The sequence below is a fragment of the Pantherophis guttatus genome, chromosome 6 (genome assembly GCF_059756535.1).
Source record: "Pantherophis guttatus breed Tessera chromosome 6, ASM5975653v1, whole genome shotgun sequence".
Taxonomy (NCBI): Eukaryota; Metazoa; Chordata; class Lepidosauria; order Squamata; family Colubridae; genus Pantherophis; species Pantherophis guttatus.
Genome location: NC_142068.1, coordinates 68,938,996 through 68,957,665, shown reverse-complemented (window position 1 = coordinate 68,957,665; position 18,670 = coordinate 68,938,996). Strand labels below are relative to the sequence as shown.

The following is an 18,670-nucleotide window of genomic DNA, read 5'->3' as shown; positions in this document are numbered from 1 at the left end:
ATGTCAGTATTCCCTTGCTGTGCTCTTTCAGATCCATACGCTCATGTTTCATTCCTTCATCGAAGCAAAACAACTGAGATTATCCATTCAACTCTGAACCCAACCTGGGATCAAACAATTATATTTGATGATATTGAAATTTACGGTGATCCCCAAATGGTAGCACAAAATCCTCCTCTGGTGGTTGTTGACCTTTTTGACAATGACCAAGTGGTAGGTACCGTACCAAACTTTTATGTCTTGTTTTAGTTTAATGATGTCAGATACATGATCATTTTGGGATTTGGGATTTCAGGGCAAAGATGAATTTCTTGGAAGAACCTCTTGCTCTCCAATGGTAAAATTGAATCCAGATATTGATATCAATCCAAAACTTCTTTGGTATCCAGTTAAGAATGGAGGCAAGGCTTGTGGAGATGTTCTTTTAGCTGCTGAGCTTATACTGAATGAAAAGGTAATGAAAAATAAATTGACTTATTTTGGACTTAAGATACTTCGATAAGATAATATCCATGTTTGGTCTCACTATAAATTATAGAAACATTTATCTATATCTTTAAACAGGGTGGCACCAATCTTCCAATTCTTCCTTCTCAACGAGCACCAAATCTATATATGGTACCACAAGGAATTAGACCTGTTGTGCAACTTACTGCAATTGAGGTATTTTGATTATTGTTTATTTGTTATCCAAAGTGACATGTTAATAGGGCATTTGGGCATACTTGCTTACACAAGGCCAAGTGCTAGCATAAAATCTTAGTATACTTTTAATGTATAATAAACAGCTGCTATCAAGTGCTTAGGCAACTATCCCCCCCCTCCCCAAAAAATCTGGATGATGTTTTATTTTCATTATGCAATGTTCATCCAAGATTTAATGTCATTATTAGAAGCTTTAATGATAAATTCAAAAACCTTAATTCATATCCGTCATGAACTTGATCTCAAATTAACAATTATATCTCAGTCTTGCATCTAAGAACTATTGTGGGCATCCAAGAACTACCTAGGTGAACTAAGAGCACTTTCAAAATATGTTATGGAAATGCTGAATATTATGAAATGGACTTGGATTTATGAATAAAGTAGCATTACATTCATGAGAATAGGTTACCCTGGGAATTAATACAACATCCTAGAAAAAGACAATGGCAAAACATTTGCAAATTCATGCCAAAAAAACCTTCATGGCTATATCTGTGAAGTCAGTAGGAGTCAAGATGCAAAATGAGGGACAAAAGGAAATGTGAATGACAATTTTTTTTAAAAAATATTTATTTTAAGTAATTGAATTGTTAATGGTTCCATGGTGAGCTTGCTGTGGCAGGTTGGCCATGGCAAGTTGTCCCACAGTGAGTTGGCCATGGTGAGTTGGCCGTGGCAAGTTGGTTGCAGTGAGTTGGCCACAGCAAGTTGTCCCATTCAGACCCCCCCCTTTTTTTTTTACATTAATTTTGCAGCAGATTATGTTTCTCTTCATAATGTGATGTTTTGGGGCCTGTTGCTTCATTTGTTTTAATAGATCCTTGCCTGGGGATTACGGAACATGAAAAACTATCAAATGGCTTCTGTGACTTCTCCCAGTCTCATTATAGAATGTGGAGGTGTAATGGTAGAATCTGTAGTGATCAAAAACTTGAAGAGGACACCTAATTTTCCCGGATCTGTTCTCTTCATGAAAGTGGTATGATACTGCAAAGACTTCATAGCAAAGCTGTATAACATATTTTGACTACATATCGATCATTAAAAAAATAGAACTAGTATATATGTTGATACATATATTCACTCTGTAAACTGTCCAAAGCAAAAATTTAACCATTGTAAATAAATCCTATCTTTAAGTTTGGATATGTCTGTATCCTCATTCAGAAGTAGATGGGAAGATACATGATATGGAATGTTGAATTCCTATACCAGAGATATCATTATTACGGTATAAGCCAGTGGTGAAATCCAATTTTTTTACTACCGGTTCTGTGGACATGGCTTGGTAGGCATGGCAGGGGAAGGATACTGAAAAATCTCCATTCCCTCCCCACTCCAGGGGAAGGATACTGCAAAATCCCCATTCCCTTCCACTCCTGGGGGAAGGATATTGCAAAATCTCCATTCCCACCCCATTCTGGGGCCAGCCAGAGGCGGTATTTGCCGGTTCCGCAAACTACTCAAAATTTCTGCTACCGGTTCTCCAGAACCTGTCAGAACCTGCTGGATTTCACCCCTGCTATAAACACATACAGATGCACAGCACGAAGTGGGAACATTGTAGAATATCAAGCAGTATTCAGTATATCTCCCTTCCCTACTAAATGCTTAATTGCATCCCTTGCTAAATTCATTATCTTCCACATCTCTTCCCTGAACATAACACAGTTTTTGAATTGAAGCAAAAATCACATTCTCCCATCTGAATATATAAAACTGTATTCATTTGTTAGCTTCTTTGGTGCTTAATAGTTTTTTATTCTGAATATCATATAGCAAAATGGATCAAAGCAATTTGTTTTTGATTTAGCCATTTTTTTTTCTAAGAATCAAGCTGGGAGAGATGTAAGCTGTCTATGATTGGAGTCCCCAAATGTGTCCATTTTGACTGTAGAATGTGGATCTTAATTTTCACCAGAAAAGAAAGTTTAAATCTTTAATCTCCACACTGTGCTCCCAATCCATATAAATGTCTTTTGCAGGGATACTCAGGAGATTAAAAAAAAAAAAGTCAAGAAATAGCTGCAACTATGTCATAAAGTTCAATCAGATTTTATATGTGTTGATATACAGTGGTACTTTCGTAGTCATTTTTAATTGGTTCCAGGAAGGGCGATGAGTGTCAAAAACAATGAGTACCAAACAAATTTTTCCCATAAGGAACAATGTAGCAAATCACAAGGCGGCCAACACCAACAAGTTTTAGCTTGTGCGTTGAGTATCAAACAATGAGTACTGGGACAAAATTTTGTGTTGAGTACCAAATTCAATGAGTTTCAAAGCAGTTGAGTACTACGGTATCACTGTACATTTAAAAATAAATGTAGCTTCAATTATTTTGACTTTTTATCTTCTCCATCCCAGATGTTGCTATGTTAGATGTATTTTTGTAATTGGTTTTAAATGTAGTCTATATAATATATATTTTGTTTGTTTTTAACTAGCTGCTGCCCAAAGAGGAATTGTACACTCCATCACTAGTTCTTAAAGTGATAGATCACAGGCAGTTTGGCCGTAAGCCTATTGTGGGACAATGTACCATTGATTTACTGGAGAGGTTTCGCTGTGATCCTTACCTTACTAAAGAAGATATTGCACCACAGATGAAAGGTATAGTTATAAAATAAACACATTATTTTTCATTTATCGTTCTCTCAGTCTTGTTACTACTAAGATAATTTATTGACTTTACAAAAACCCCATTGAAATAAATGAGCACAACAAAACTTTGGTGATAGTTTAACACTTTTATAAAAGTCCATCACTGTTTTTCATATATTGGGTAGTCAGTGAAAAGAAAATCAGTATTAATTGAGAAAGAATGAAACCAGATAATTAATAGCCATTAACATTCATGGTTTGGAATATGTACCAAGGATGAATAAGATTACTTTCATTGCTCCAACTATAACTTTGTCTCACTTTTTAAATTCTAGCATATAGTTCTGCATTTAACTTCATTAAAGAGGAATCTTAACCAAAATGTTGCAGTGGGGATTCAGATACAGACCATCCATTTCACTCCCTTGCCCCCAGAAGTTTTCTGATTGTTCATGAGCACTGAATATGCCTCCTTTTACCTATAAGACTTTGGGGTTCCTCCAAGCTTGGTGATAATTCCATCTTGCAGGAATGGGTTATTTTGACAACACAAGCAACTGCATTTTGAGCTTAAATACAGAAAATGTACTTTGCTCTAAAATAAACACTAATTTATATATTTATATCCTGCCTTTTGGAAGCCAATTCCTGAGCAATTTGACTTGGCAGGTAATTTCCCCAAATACAATTCATTTAGAGCAATGTTTTTCAAATTTGGCCACTTTAAGAAGTGTGTCTATGAAGAGTCTCAATAATCCAGGTCATGGTTGTCCCAAAGGTGCTTTTTTCAAGAGGCAACTGGACTCCATTCCCCATCATCCAATCAGAGCTGAAGAAGCTTCTTGGATGAGACATGAAACGTCTTCAAAGGAAAAAAACAAGAAAGTCCATTTGTCTCTTGTTTAAGAAGTATGGACTTCAACTCCCAGAATTTTGGCTGGGGAGATCTGGAAGTTGAAGTTCATTTTAAAGTTGTTAAGTTTGAAAAACACTGATTTAGAAGAAGGAAGGATATTTTCTTCCAGTTTTAGCAATCAGCAGCCCAGTTCTCTAGACCAGAGGTCTCCAACCTTGGCAACTTTAAGACTTGTAGACTGCAACTTCCAGAATTCTTTGCCCAGCAAAGCTGGCTGAGGAATTCTGGGAGTTGAAGTCCACAAGTCTTAAAATGGCCAAGGTTGGAGACCCCTGCTCTAGACTGTCCCATCTGGAGGAAACAAATAAAAGAGCAGAGCATTAAGAGAAATAAAAGCTGAAGTTATGACTCCTGAATCTGGTTTTTTAGTGTTTCTTGGTTTAATAAATCATTTTATCTGCAGTTACTATTCTAGCAGCTGCACCTTGCCGAGATGTTGTAATTGAAGTGGAAGATGCACAACCCTTACTAACATCACAGGTAAACTTCTTGTTTATATACATTTTTCTGTGGCCAGTTCATTTGTTTTTTGGCATGCGAATCTTACCAGACAAGTTATCCGTAATAATTGTTGAAAGCTAATATGTTCTCTTATGTAGCCAGAAGGTTACATGTCAATCACTCTGTGTTTTTCCATTGTTTTTGTATGTGTAAATCAGGTTTCCCTATTTGGTATTCTTCAGATGTGTTTGATTTCTTCAGTCAGTATGATGGTACTCTGATGGGGTCTTATGGGAATCGAAGACCAACATATTTGGAGACCATCAGCTAGGGAGGGCTGATATAAATTATTGTCTGTCTTCTGTGTGGCTGCAGTTCCTGAGTTGTCTGCCAATAATTTTAGATCATATGTGCTCTCCAGTGAATAGACTGATAAATTGAACTGGCAGTTTGAAGGCTTATCTTCTGAAATCATCATCTAAAATACGTATTAAATTGGGTTAAATGGGAAAGCACTCTCCCTGTCAGAGACCATTGGAAAAAATGACAGCTGTGTGACAAAATGATTTGAGTGAAATGGCACAGCATAAATTTAAAATTGACATAGCTATTCAACCTTCAGACATATTTCCGATCAGCATCCTCCCTTTTCTGTAAAATAATCACTGTTTAACTACAATTAGATAGATAATTGCTGGGTTATCACAGACAGATATGAGACTAACCATTGATACTAAAGGGATTGTTTTAGTTTTTGAAGCTAAATGATGAAAATATTTAACATTAGATATTTAATTCAGAAATGTCAACATTTAAATTCAGTGAATTATTCATTTTCTCTCTGTAATTGCAGGGTTTTAAAACTGTGTTCCTCTTGCTTTAAGAATTTCTCTCCCCAACTTATTCAATCTGTGAAAAGAGAGCCAGTCACAATATATTGTTACTCCTAATTTTATTTATTTATTTATTTATTTATTTATTTATTTATTTATTTATTTATTTATTTATTCATTTCTTAGATTTGCTTGCCACCCATTTTGCCACAATTACAAATAAGAGTAGAAGCTGTACTAGAATTAAGTTGTACAAGATGTAACAGAATTAATTTCAGTAATGTGTGTGTTTTTGTAGCTAATACATTTCTCTGTTATGGTAGTCAGTCTCTTCATTCACTACAGATGGTCCCTGACAGTTACTTTGCAACTGCTGAAAAAAGCTACTTATGACCTGGATTCAAAGTTCCAACTGCCACCTCCTCAGAGTCACATGACACCATATTGTGCGCTTGTCAGTCAGCCTCCATTTACATTCATTTTCAGCTTCTTATGGTCACGTGACCATGATTTATGTCATTTGTGCCAGAACCTGGCATTTACTTCCAGTTTCTGGCAAAAAGTACCCCCTAACAAACAATGGATTCCATTGACCATTAAGTTAAGCAGTGGCTTAACTATTGCCATGTTTATAACTGCCAGATTCACTCTAAAAAAAAGATTGTGAAGTCACATGATGACCTGCTTAGTGACTGTCACATACTTATGACCATAATTGTGGGCTCATTTACAGACATAAGTCGAAGACTACCTGTGGAGCAACTAATAGAGATTGGTCATTAAATATTGGGCGCTACTTCATTGTGCATTCTTTTGACTGCTACTTTTTGTTAACCTTACATTTCACCAGAGGACACATTATTAGAATTATGACCGAAAGCAAAATGGTTATATTCTCTAATTATTCTGGGGTCTTTAAGCAGCAAACAACATTTTTCTCTATAGAAGATTTCAAAAATCTAAGATAATTTAAAGGCTAGATAGTCAATTCATAGAGATAAACTCCAATATTTTTGTGATAATTTTTAGGGAGGGGGAAAGCATGCCATATACAGATAGTCTTCAACTTACGACCACAATTGAGCTCAAAATTTCTGTTGTTAAGCGAGACATTTATTAAGTGCGTTTTTCTCTATTTTATGACCTTTCTTATCACAGTTGTTAAGTTAATCACTGCAGTTAATAAGTTAGTAACATGGTTGTTAAGTGAATCTGGTTTCCCCATTGATTTTGCTTGTCAAAAGGTTGCAAAAGGGGATCACATGTCCTTGGGACACAGCAACCATCATAAGTATGAACCAGTTGCCAAGCATCTGAATTTTGATTACTTGATCATGGGGATGCTGCAAAGATCATGACTGTGAAAAACAGTCATAAGTCACTTTTTTCAGTGCTTTTATAACTTTGAACAGTCACTAAATGAACTGTTGGAAGTCAAGGACTACCTACACTATATCCTATATGCTAAATTAGATGTTTGCATATATTGCATACTGATAAAAAGATCAACTCATGGCATCTCAAACCACTTTACAGGGTTTACAGGCGAGCAACTGAAAAGATTCCTAATTAAGCTTCTGTTCAACCACTGCCAGACAGAACAGTGATACTTGTAAAGCAATTTAATAGGCCAAAGTGACTTTAGAGATTAACTACAGAATGGCATCTATGTACATGCTTAGAATAATGTATTACTTATAGGATACCTGAAATAATTAAAGACAAGATAGTAAGCTATAGTGCCTTATTTAAATAAAATAAGGATCACTTTAAGGGGCTTCAAGAAAGCATAAGAAATAAATAATTTATTAAATTTTGAAGGCCAATGTGCATTATTACTGAGTTCCTTTTGGTGAGAACCATTGATGATACAACTCTGTACCAGTAGGTGCTGCATAATCTTTGCACTGTGTTTCTAACAATTAGTGGCAGTTGTAACAATAGGAACTTCTCTAGATCTGCAGCTTCAGGCACAAGGCAAATTGATCAAATAATTATCATTAATGGTTATATTTTGGTATATAGAATATTTTGACTGATATCTAGCCATCAGCACATGGAATTAAGACATGGAATTCTGTGTTCAAAGTAAACATATTTAAAAGCAAAGGGATGTTTAAATCTAATTTCATATATTAATTTGTTTGGAGCTGAATGTTCCTTTAAAGATGCAGCATTCTAATTTTTAATGGAGCAGAATGGAAAATAAAGACTTCTTAGAACAAATGATGTGCAGATCTCAGGCTAGTGTGATAGATGCAGAACTTTCACAAACTGCATTCCAATTTCTAGTGCATAAGCAGTATGTCAGCTGCACTCAGCAAAATGGCTTCTCCAAGCGCAGTACATGTATGTATAGATGAAAAAAATGCATGGGGATTATTCACCTTTGATGCTTTTATCATTGAGCTTTCATGCCACTTTTCAATATTCTACACAGGGAGCTTTTGGAGAAAAATAAAAGTTTTGGTTCAAAGCAAAATTGAGAAACATTTCCATTGTCACCGCTTTGAGGCAGCTGAAAATTACACCTTTCACTGAGAATGGGAAAAGTTGCTTTCACACAGATGTGTTGCCACTAATGTAGCATCTGATTGGCTTGCTAACAGTAGAACATTATGTGTGCATCCTCAGAAATGAATCCAGTGAATTCAGAGGGATAGGCCCCCGTCTAAATGGACATAGGATTGCAGTCAATCACAATAAAATTGCAATGCTTGATATGACCGATTTTTTTTCTGCCATTGGAAAACAAAATTTGGTAGTGATTATTTTTACACGCTTTCTCCAAAATCTCAAAGCACTAAGTATGTAATAAATAGATGAAACAACTTTTGGTGGTCAGTGATTGCTTATGGGTTCTATCATCAACTGGGTTCCTACTTAGAAATTGTAATTGTATTTTGCTGTGAAGGTCTATTTAAAGACTTCTGCAGGATAATCTATGAAAATAATACTTTTTCAGGAATAATTATAAGAAACAATTTACAGAAGATCTTTCTTTTGGTAAAAACTATAAAGCTCAGCCCATAGGGGTTTTGTTGTAGTGAAAAAATGGAGGATGGAAAGGGAAGATATAAAATACATACATACATACATAATATTCTATTCCACTTTCTGTTCATGTGGAAAAATTGAGTTGTTCTTTATCACTCTCCATAAGACAATTCCTGCCTTGTCTGAAGGAAACAGGCAAGCTTAAGGGCATCAGGCAAACTACTTAGCATTCTATATTCTTCTCTAATCTGTGTTCCCCTTAGTGCCATCTGGTTGGCAGGATTATAACATATAGAGACAGGAAGTTTAAACCTGGGATTTCAAACTCAAGGCTAGGGGGCCGGATATGGCCCACAAGGTACTTAGATCTGGCCCATGGGCCACCCTGGAAACAGCGAAGAACTGGCCCGTGGTGCTTCTGTCAGTGAAAATGGGCTCCCAAGCTCCATTTTTGGCTGCCACAGCCTCCTGCAACCCTCTGCCAGTGAAAACAGAGCTCGGGAGCCTGTTTTTGCTGAGAGAGCCCTCGGACCACCCCAGGCGTCCCCAACAGGAATGACGTCGAGCTGGCCCTGGCCCCCCCACCCCCCTACCGAGGTCAAACACAACCCTGATGTGGCCCTTAATGAAATCAAGTTTGACACCCCTGGCTTAAACTATCATCTGTAGTGTAACGGATAACTTTTTATAAATATTTAGAAAAAAATACAAACTCATTATTTACTGTCATTCAATATTTCTTACATAGCTGGTTTAACATAGTTAAGAATCATTTAATTTTGTTTCCAAATAAAGTTGTATAGTGCTTTTCTTAAAAGATAAACTGTCTTAGCTTATAATAACAGGGAAAAAAAATCAAAATACACAGAAAATATGTGTTAGATTACAAATTTCATACAATGTTAAATAAAGCAAAATAGCTGTGCACCCCTATCTGGAAGTACATTTTGTCAAATTCACTGGGATATAATTAATAGAATTTTATTGTAAATTGTTTAAAAAGGTGGTCGTAGGACAAAACGTAGTCAGAGGAACAATTTAATGCAAGCTATTTGGAATTCCTTTGACACATAATAGCAATGTCTATGAAATTAAAGATAAATAGAATAAGATGCTCCTAACTTTAGTCCTCTTTCAGAAAAACAGATTATTGGTCCAGTCTAAATTTCTTGATATTCCTAAACAAATCAATTAATCCTTTGATTCTTGGGCTAATCCAGAAGTGTCCTGGAGATAATTTCAAGACATGATTTCTCTTTATGTTCATTTGATAAGACTTATGGAATTATAATATCTCTGGTGGATCTGAATGAACTTCTTCACTTCACTAATTAAAGACACGGGCAATGTTCAGACAAAAACAAAACACATTATCTGAAAATATATCCGTAATCCAAAATCACATTTTGTCTTCTATAATGTTGTATCAAATACAGATGCTTGGTTTGATTTTAATTGTTCTGTTTTGGTTTTCCCCACCGATCCACCCTGGAATGTGTTTCCATAAACAGCTCACTGAAAAGGTAATTGAATTACATCTATGTAGTTTGAATTATTGATGCTATATCTATTAATTTTAACATGCATGAATTTAATATGCACTACTTAATTGGAAAAAAATCTGCCAGAGTCCCTTTATTTGAGAAATAGCTTTACAGGTCCAAAGGATTTAGAAGCTTCTTTGGAAAAATAATGGAAATGAATTACAGTAATTGAATACAATTCTTCAATGTATGCTATAGTATAATGTATATTATAATGTTTTCTTTTTCACAAAAAAAGCTTCTAACGCTAACTCTAACCTTAACTCTGTTCCTCTTTGAACAGGCAGAGACTTATATCAGTGGAAGAGGGAAGGGATTTGGGGTGTGGCTTAAGGAATTGTAACCTAATATGACAGGAAGAAACCAAATTGAAGAAATTATGTGTACAGTGTAGCTAAAATAATTATCCTAGAGATTGTTATTGCTTCCTTTTAGTTTTAAATTGGTTATTCTTTAGGAAAAAGAAGTTGTGGATTGGTGGAGCAAATTTTATGCCTCAATAGGTGACACTGAAAAATGTGGACAGTACGTTCAGAAAGGATATGATACATTGAAGGTATTTATTTTTTATTGATGAGACTAGTATTGGTGTCTGAGTTTTAAAAAATAACAATGTTTAAAAATGACTAGGTTTTGGATCGCTACCGTTTCTTAGCCCAATCCATCCTCTCTAGAAAAAAAATATGCAGGACAGGACTTATATCTATTATAATAATTTGTAGTGTTATGATGCTGTTATTTGTTTGTTTTTATTTGGGGGTGGTGCCTTCAAGTCATTGTTGACTCCTGGACAAGTTTTCTTGGCAAAATTTTTCAGAAATGGTTTGCCATTGCTTGCTTCTAAGTCTGAGAGGGTATGACTGGCCTAGTCACCTAACTAGCTTTGTGCCTAAGGTGAGACTAGAACTCAGAGCCTCCTGGTTTTCAGCTTGGTGCCTTAACCACTAGACCAAAATGTCTCTTTATGCTATTATTCATTAATTTATTGTTTGAATAATCTGATTTTTTTTTTACCATTATCGAGAATTATTTCACAAGTACAATTAAACATTTCCCCATATCCTTATATTGGTTTGGAACTGGGAATATTTTTTCCTATTTTAAATTTATCAGCATCTGTCATCGACGTATACATCACAGTTCTTTTAATTGTGGCACCTCACTTTTTTTTGGTAGGTTTACAACTGTGAACTGGAGAATGTACCTGACTTTAGGGGTTTAACAGACTTCTGTGATACTTTCAAGCTGTATCGAGGTAAAACCGAAGAAAATGATGACCCTACAGTTGCAGGAGAATTTAAGGTACAATGAAAACAACAAATAAATTATATTTGCAATAGGGAAACATGGGATACATTGATTTCATCTGTCCTCATAAGCCCATTGAGAATGCAGTCAAACTAAATAGTACAATTATTCCATATTTTCTCATGAACAGATTTGTGAAAAGAAAAGAAAAAACGGAAGTAGATGAAAGACATAATGGGTATAAACGATCGACATTATTTGGGCCAATAGTAAAACTTTAACTGAGGAATGGCTCTTTCTGGAAAGACCAAGAGAAAATGGGGGCTTGTGAAATGATTGCATTATGTGTACAAGGTTGATTCATTCTCCCATGGTCTTATTTATGTTTTTAATTTTATTTAATGGTTATTTTAGACTTGTTTTAAATATTTGTTTTATTTTATACCTTGCGGAGTCACATTATATGAGAAGGACTGGATGGATGGATGGATGGATGGATGGATGGATGGATGGATATAGAAAACAGGAAGATATAAGAAGCTTCAGAGAGCGAAAGGGAGAAAACAAACAACATGAAACCCTCCCCACTCTTGGCGTGCAGTTTACCCCTGATTTCCTCCACAATGCATTGATATTCTTGTCAGATTGCCTCAAGGGAACAAGTGTAGCAGTAATCCACAGAATGAATGGCTGGAAGTTTCAAGTATTCTGTCTCAGAAATATACTGAGATTATATACCCTGGCCCAATCTCCTACTCAGGAATAGTTGTATGGTAGTTACTGCCATCACCCCATATTTTTCCTTGGCATCCTCATTCCTAACTTAGTCCATGAAAGAAACAAACTGCCACAACCTATGTTGTCCTTCTGGCATATAAAGGGTAATGAAATTTTTTAAAAAAAGATTTCAGTACAGTATCCTCACGCTATAGTTTATAGGCATATGACTAAAGATTACAGTACTTCCTGCCCTTGGGAGACAGAGCAACCTTATCCGAAATAAACAAAATCAAACTTTATTTTAAAAATGCAGGCAGTATGAAATGTTATTTACCAAAATATATGCCACGATGACACTGTGTTAAAATTAATGAGCTGATTCTGCTTTCAAATTAAATTTCAGCTCACGTGAAGTTAATAAAAAGTGAAATAAGCTTCTTGATAACAATTAGATATTCCATTAAATGTTCTTTTTGTGCAGCTAAATAAAAACATGGAGCAAAAAGTTTTAATGGAACACCCAAACACATAAATGAAGATCAAATTCTAATATTTTATTCTGGCTAAACTGGCTTATTTATTGCCTATTTCTTTTTAAATAAAATCCTCTGAGACTAATTCCAGATAGCTAACAGAGTTATTGGGGAGATGTTATCCCAAATACAAATTCATCTTCCATTTCCGAGGAATTAGATTGAAATCTACTAAATCTACTAAAAAGGAAAGATATGAGGAAAAACTGTGTTTCACACATATGATAGAGAGAATATCTATCCCTCGAATATTGATTGAAACATTGGCTATCAAATTATTGCAGAGTTTTCATTCTACAGTTATCCAAATAGGTTTTAATCAGTGGTGGGTTTAAATCTTTTTTACTACTGGTTCTGTGGGCGTGGCTTGGTGGGCGTGGCATGGCTTGGTGGGCGTGGCTTGGTGGACATCGCAGGGGAAGGATACTGTAAAATCTCCATTCCCACCCCACTCCAGGGGAAGGATACTGCAAAATCCCCATTTCCTCCCGATCAGCTGGGACTTGGGAGGCAGAGAATAGATGGGAGTGGGGCCAGTCAGAATTTTTACTACCGGTTCTCCGAACTACTCATAATTTCCCCTACTGTTTCTCCAGAACTGGTCAGAACCTGCTGAAACCCACCTCTGGTTTTAATGTTTGGCTTATAGGAATTAATATTTCCAAAGTTTTACTTGTTCATTTTGTATTCAGAACAATACAAATAGATCAAGTCAAATCTTACAAACAAATATTTTTAATGAAAATAATGAAGTATGATTGTATATTATGGCTGGATACCATTTTAATAAATGAATAAATAAATGTGATCGTATTTTCATACCTTCCTTTACTGTAATAAGCTTGTTTTGGTTTATTTACTCGTATTCATGTGATTTATTAGGGCTCTTTCCGGATCTACACACTACCAGATGATCCAACCGTACCACCTCCTCCTCGGCAATTTTGTGTGTTACCAGACAGTGGGCCTCAGGAATGTATTGTACGGATTTATGTAGTACGAGCCTTAGAGCTCCAACCTAAGGATAATAATGGACTGGTAAGTTAATAGCTCTAGCCAATAGAACCAATTAGAGCAGTGTTTCTCAGTCTCAGGAAGTTTAGGTTGTCTGGAATTCAACTCCCAGAATTCCTCGGTGAGCATGCTGACTGGAGAATTTTGGGAGTTGAAGTCCAGACATCTTAAAGCAGCTGAGGTTGAGAATCACTGGATTAAAGCATTGTGGTGCATTAACTGGTAAATAATGAGTTGGAATGTAGTTGATAGGAATGAATAAATATACGGAGATATGAATTGTTCCTGAATAAATGAGTTTCACTAAAGTTATCTGTAAAACAGCATTCATCATGATTTGTCTCAAAGTGGTATGGAGGAACGAATAAGTTAAAGGTTCTGTATTTAATGCCATAATGGAGTAATTAAATGCAACATAAGTAAATCCCAGGCAATTAATTGAAAGTCTTTGGGAACACAGCTGCCTTCTCCAGTGAAATTTTTGGAAATTTATAATTTTTCTACCTGGACAGCTGTGAACTTAACATTTATAATGTATTTTTTGATCAGTCTAGCAATGAATGTTAACATATTTTTAAATATTATTAACATTATTATTAATACTAACAACTTTTTTGTTTATTTGTTTCCAAATAGTGTGATCCTTACATTAAGATCAGCTTAGGCAAAAAAATTGTTGAGGATAGAGATCATTACATTCCCAATACACTGAATCCAATTTTTGGCAGGTAGGTAATTAAAATGTTCTTCCTTCCCTTGTAATTAGAATTTATTTATAGAATACCATCTTGGGAACATTCTATTAAAATAGTAAAAAAATAAATTGTGAATTTATTTTCCTATATGAAAAAATAGGTATGTATGAGAAAGAGGGGGAAAGTGATATGGTTTTCTGGTTTTTTTCTTTCTGTCATTTCTGTTGATTTTATCTAGAGTATATCCTTAGCTGGATTAAAATTCAGAGAATAATTGTGATAGAATAGACCCGTGCTTTGGGCACTCGGTCTGGAAAAGGTTAGCCATCACTGATCAATATCCTTTCCTTTCAAGTACTCTTTTCAATATTACTCTTTTGTTTTAAATAACAGATCTTCAAACTACTCAGTTGTGTGAGCAGTGCTAGTAATATTTTAGCTTCGTTCATCTTTTCAATATCACTTTTCTGGAATTGAAATTTATTTCTGCACTTAGAATGTATGAACTGAGCTGCTTCTTGCCTCAAGAGAAGGATTTGAAAATTTCCATCTATGACTATGATCTGATGACTCGAGATGAGAAAGTTGGTGAAACTACAATTGATCTGGAAAACAGGTTCCTCTCGCGCTTTGGATCTCATTGTGGGATACCACAACAACACTGCACGTAAGTCTTTCCTATCCCAATTAGTCCTCCATGGGTCCTGCTAAAATCAAATCCTGGGCTTAATCCTATGGCAAAAACCACCTAGAATGTGATTGACTGACATACTAGTCAGTCAATCATTCAATAAATCTGAGTGATTTACTCAAAAAACCTAGGTGGGTTCATCTTTCTCTTTCCCTTTATCTGGTTTATTTTTTAAAGATGTGCAGTATGATTGGGAATTGCACTTATTTCTTTTAAACTATAACAAAATATGGAAAGAATGTAACTTCTGGAATTCTTCCCAACTTCTTTTGGATTCCAGTAGTGTCCTCATTTTCTTTGTCAAAACAGTGTAGCATCTTTCATTTCTATGTGTCTTTCTGTTCTTCTGTTGTATTTATGTGACTCTAGGTATGTTACAGGTAGTTCTCGACTTACGACCACAATTGAGCCCAAAATTTATGTTGCTAAGTGAGACATTTGTTAAGTGAATTTTGCCCCATTTTATGACCTTTCTCGCCATAGTTGTTAAGGGGATTACTGCAGTTGTTAAGTTAATAACCTGGTAGTTAAGTGAATTTGGATTCCCCATTGATTTTGCTTGTCAGAGGATCGTAAAAGTTGATGATATAACCCTGGGACACCACAACTACAATAAACACGAACCAGTTGCCAAAAACCTGAATTTTGATCACATGCCCATGGGGATGCTGCAATCATCATAAGTGTGAAAAATGGTCATAAGTCACATTTTTTATTGCCATTGTAACTTTAAATGGTCACTAAATGAACTGTTGTAAGTCAAGGACTACCTATGTTTACTGGGAAACCTAGTATACTCTGCTATGCATCAGATGGAAGTGATGTTAGGAGAGCTGACCAACAATGTTCCAAAGTTTGCAAATGCCTCATTCACAGGAATGCACTGGCAGGGATTTTTTTTCTGGAATGTTCTTCTCTGCAACTCCAAACTGAGTTTTCAAGCCTGATTTTTCTTTTGTTTTTGTTGTGACCTAGGTACCAAGTCATTACAAGACACAATTAGTCCCAAACAAACCTATTTTAGTGTAACAGCTGAGAATTACGTTCATTCCCAGCTGAGTCCCAATTAGTTGCAAAACAAGTCCTTCGGTAGAAGTCTTTTGGGATAATCACCAGCCTTTATCTTCTTTGACACCCTGCCAAAGGCCTTACTTGGCAAAGCCCCACGAAGTTCAGAAACAAACAAGAGATGCCGACTGGAAACAGAGTTAGCAATGTTGCTCTCCTGCAAAAGACCCCAAGTGCCTTTGTTTCTCTTTTAAGCCTTATGGGAGGGGCCAATCATCTCCTGGCTTTACTCCCAAATTGTTCCTTTTGCTTTAGTTGATCTTGCCTTCTGGCAGCTCTGCACATGCGTGCCCTAGGAGCAGGCTCCTCCTGTTCCTCTGCCTCAACTGCTGTCCAACTCTGGGGGCTCCAGAGTCCATGCATCACTCCCAGATGGCCCTGGCCCCATCTCTGCCTCCTTCCCCAGACTCCAGGACTGGCCCATGTTCTCCCCAGCCTCTTCACTGTCCAACTCCACTGCCAGCTCTGCAGGCTGCTGGCAGACCACATCAACTTTTCCCGTGACACTAAAATGATCCTGTCTAGATATGAGAACTCTCTTTTCAAAGTTATCTTATAATGTCATTGTCTTGAGCCACTTTACATAATACCTTTCCATGTGACCTTGGGTGGGAACAAATAAATATGAGCCATATAATCACACACATAAAAAATCACTTCTTCCTGAAATGACTTTTCCTACAGTTCTTTCCTACAGCTAAACATTTATGCCACAATTCTGTAAACTCAAACAGTGTTTTCCAGTTAATTTTATTTATAAACTCCTTTGGAGTTTCATTTAGAAAAGCTCCCTTGTTGAAATCATGGAAAACCTTTAGTAATTCCATATATGCATCGTTGCTTCTCTAAGTATCTGGAAAATGAAATTAAAACAAACTAAAAATAGTTTTCAGGAGGTTATTTCTTTTAAAAAAAACTTACATTATTTGTCATTTTGATGGTACTGCTTTTCTTTTCTTTCTTTCTATCTACCTACCTTTTTTTTGCAAGCAGTAGAATTTTACAACAATCACATCTAAGAGTAATCAAAGTATATATAGTATGGCCGAGACTATAATGCATTTATTCCAAAATGTGTTTTGTTTTCTATAAAGGTCAGGTATCAATACTTGGAGGGATCAATTAAAGCCAACACAACTTTTGCAAAATCTTGCCAGAGTTAAAGGCTATCGTACTCCAGTCCTCTCTGAAAATGGAAAAATAATTAGTTATGGAGGAAGGGACTATACTTTGGAAGAATTTGGTAAATCCTTTTCTATTAACTGAGTGTTACTGATTCATATTTGGCAAATTTCCATTTATCTCTATTATGCTTTTAACTGTATTCATACAGACTGTAGAGTTGTATTTATGGGCAGTCCTTGTTTAGCAGTCACAAATGAGACCAGCAACTTGGTTGTTAAGTGAAGTGGTCGCATAACCAAAGTCAAAGTTTCATTTTTTTGTTCATCACAAGCACAAAATCCAGAAACGATATCCAAATAAAAACCATAAATATATTCTCCTCTTTTAATAGAACAATCAAGTTAGCCATTTCTGCTTTATCTTCCTTGCTAAGGGAAGTTGCTAAACAAAGACACTGCTAAACAACTATCCATACATAAGAGGTTGTGATTTGGGATGCCAGCTCAGCAATGCTCAATGGACTTTTCTCTTGTACACTAGGGAAATGTGAAAAATATGTTTACATAAAATGTGAGGGGTCCTTGGTGGTCTCTCAGCTTGCTTGTTTTCTTGCAGACACTTCATTACCCAAACTAAGTAACCAGTGTATCATCATCAGTGTAAGTATCCGTGTAAATATCATCAGTGCTAGTAAGAAGTGTGGTTTGCTGTCAGATTATATTCTAGTGCCTTGCCCTGTCAGTATTGGTGGGGGGCGTGATCTTAGAGATCCTTTGGTTGGGCTGTTTACTGTTGGCTTCTTTGCCACTATATAGAACAAACAGGCAGAAGACTGACAGAACACATCCATGAACACCAACTAGCAGTCAGAAGACATGATGAAAACTCTTCAATTTCGCAACATGTAGACAGATTTAACCATAGTTTCAATTGGGAAAAAGTGACCATCCTAGAGCAAGCCAAGTTCAAAAACACCAGGAAATTTCAAGAAGCCTGGCACTCTGACAAATTAGCCATCAAATAAACACATAGGCATTAACATCTGTATATGCAAAAGAGACAATCAACAAGCTAAAAAGGGAACAAAAAAACCCAAGCTCCTCTCCACCAGCAATCAACACCCAGATCAGCATAGATTAACTTCAAGATTAACATCAGACCAACAATCAAGTAAACAATACCCCAATCAAGAAACTGCCAAAGAAGTCAACAGTAAACAGCCCAACCAAAGAATCTCTAAGAGATTCACCAACACTGACAGGGCAAGTCACTAAAATCTAAACTAACAGCAAACCGCGCTCCTTACTAGCATTAAATTATCTAGTTTGAGTAATGAAAAGTCTGCAAGAAAACAAGCAAGGTCAGAGAGCACCAAGGACCCCACATTTCAACCCTGAGCTACAAATGTTTTCCTTTATTGGTATTATACAAAATATGTCAAAAATCTGAATCCCATATATTTTAGATTTAAAGCACAACATGTAGATATATTCTGAAACCAATATGTAGATATAATGGTATGTGAGAAAGACC

The 18,670-nt window shown here is 35.9% G+C and overlaps 1 protein-coding gene across 1 annotated transcript in view; it reads left to right on the top strand.

Moving 5' to 3' along the window:
• MYOF (myoferlin) overlaps positions 1 to 18,670 on the top strand; it is a 98,439-nt gene that overhangs the window by 70,437 nt on the left and 9,332 nt on the right. Inside the window, exons 33-45 of the mRNA XM_034430423.2 lie at positions 32 to 213; positions 296 to 454; positions 565 to 663; positions 1,526 to 1,687; positions 3,156 to 3,321; positions 4,632 to 4,708; positions 10,011 to 10,022; positions 10,501 to 10,599; positions 11,220 to 11,345; positions 13,427 to 13,582; positions 14,195 to 14,286; positions 14,750 to 14,920; positions 17,107 to 17,255. Of these exons, the coding sequence (XP_034286314.2) occupies positions 32 to 213; positions 296 to 454; positions 565 to 663; positions 1,526 to 1,687; positions 3,156 to 3,321; positions 4,632 to 4,708; positions 10,011 to 10,022; positions 10,501 to 10,599; positions 11,220 to 11,345; positions 13,427 to 13,582; positions 14,195 to 14,286; positions 14,750 to 14,920; positions 17,107 to 17,255 (1,650 nt within the window). The remainder of the gene's footprint in view (positions 1 to 31; positions 214 to 295; positions 455 to 564; positions 664 to 1,525; positions 1,688 to 3,155; positions 3,322 to 4,631; positions 4,709 to 10,010; positions 10,023 to 10,500; positions 10,600 to 11,219; positions 11,346 to 13,426; positions 13,583 to 14,194; positions 14,287 to 14,749; positions 14,921 to 17,106; positions 17,256 to 18,670) is intronic.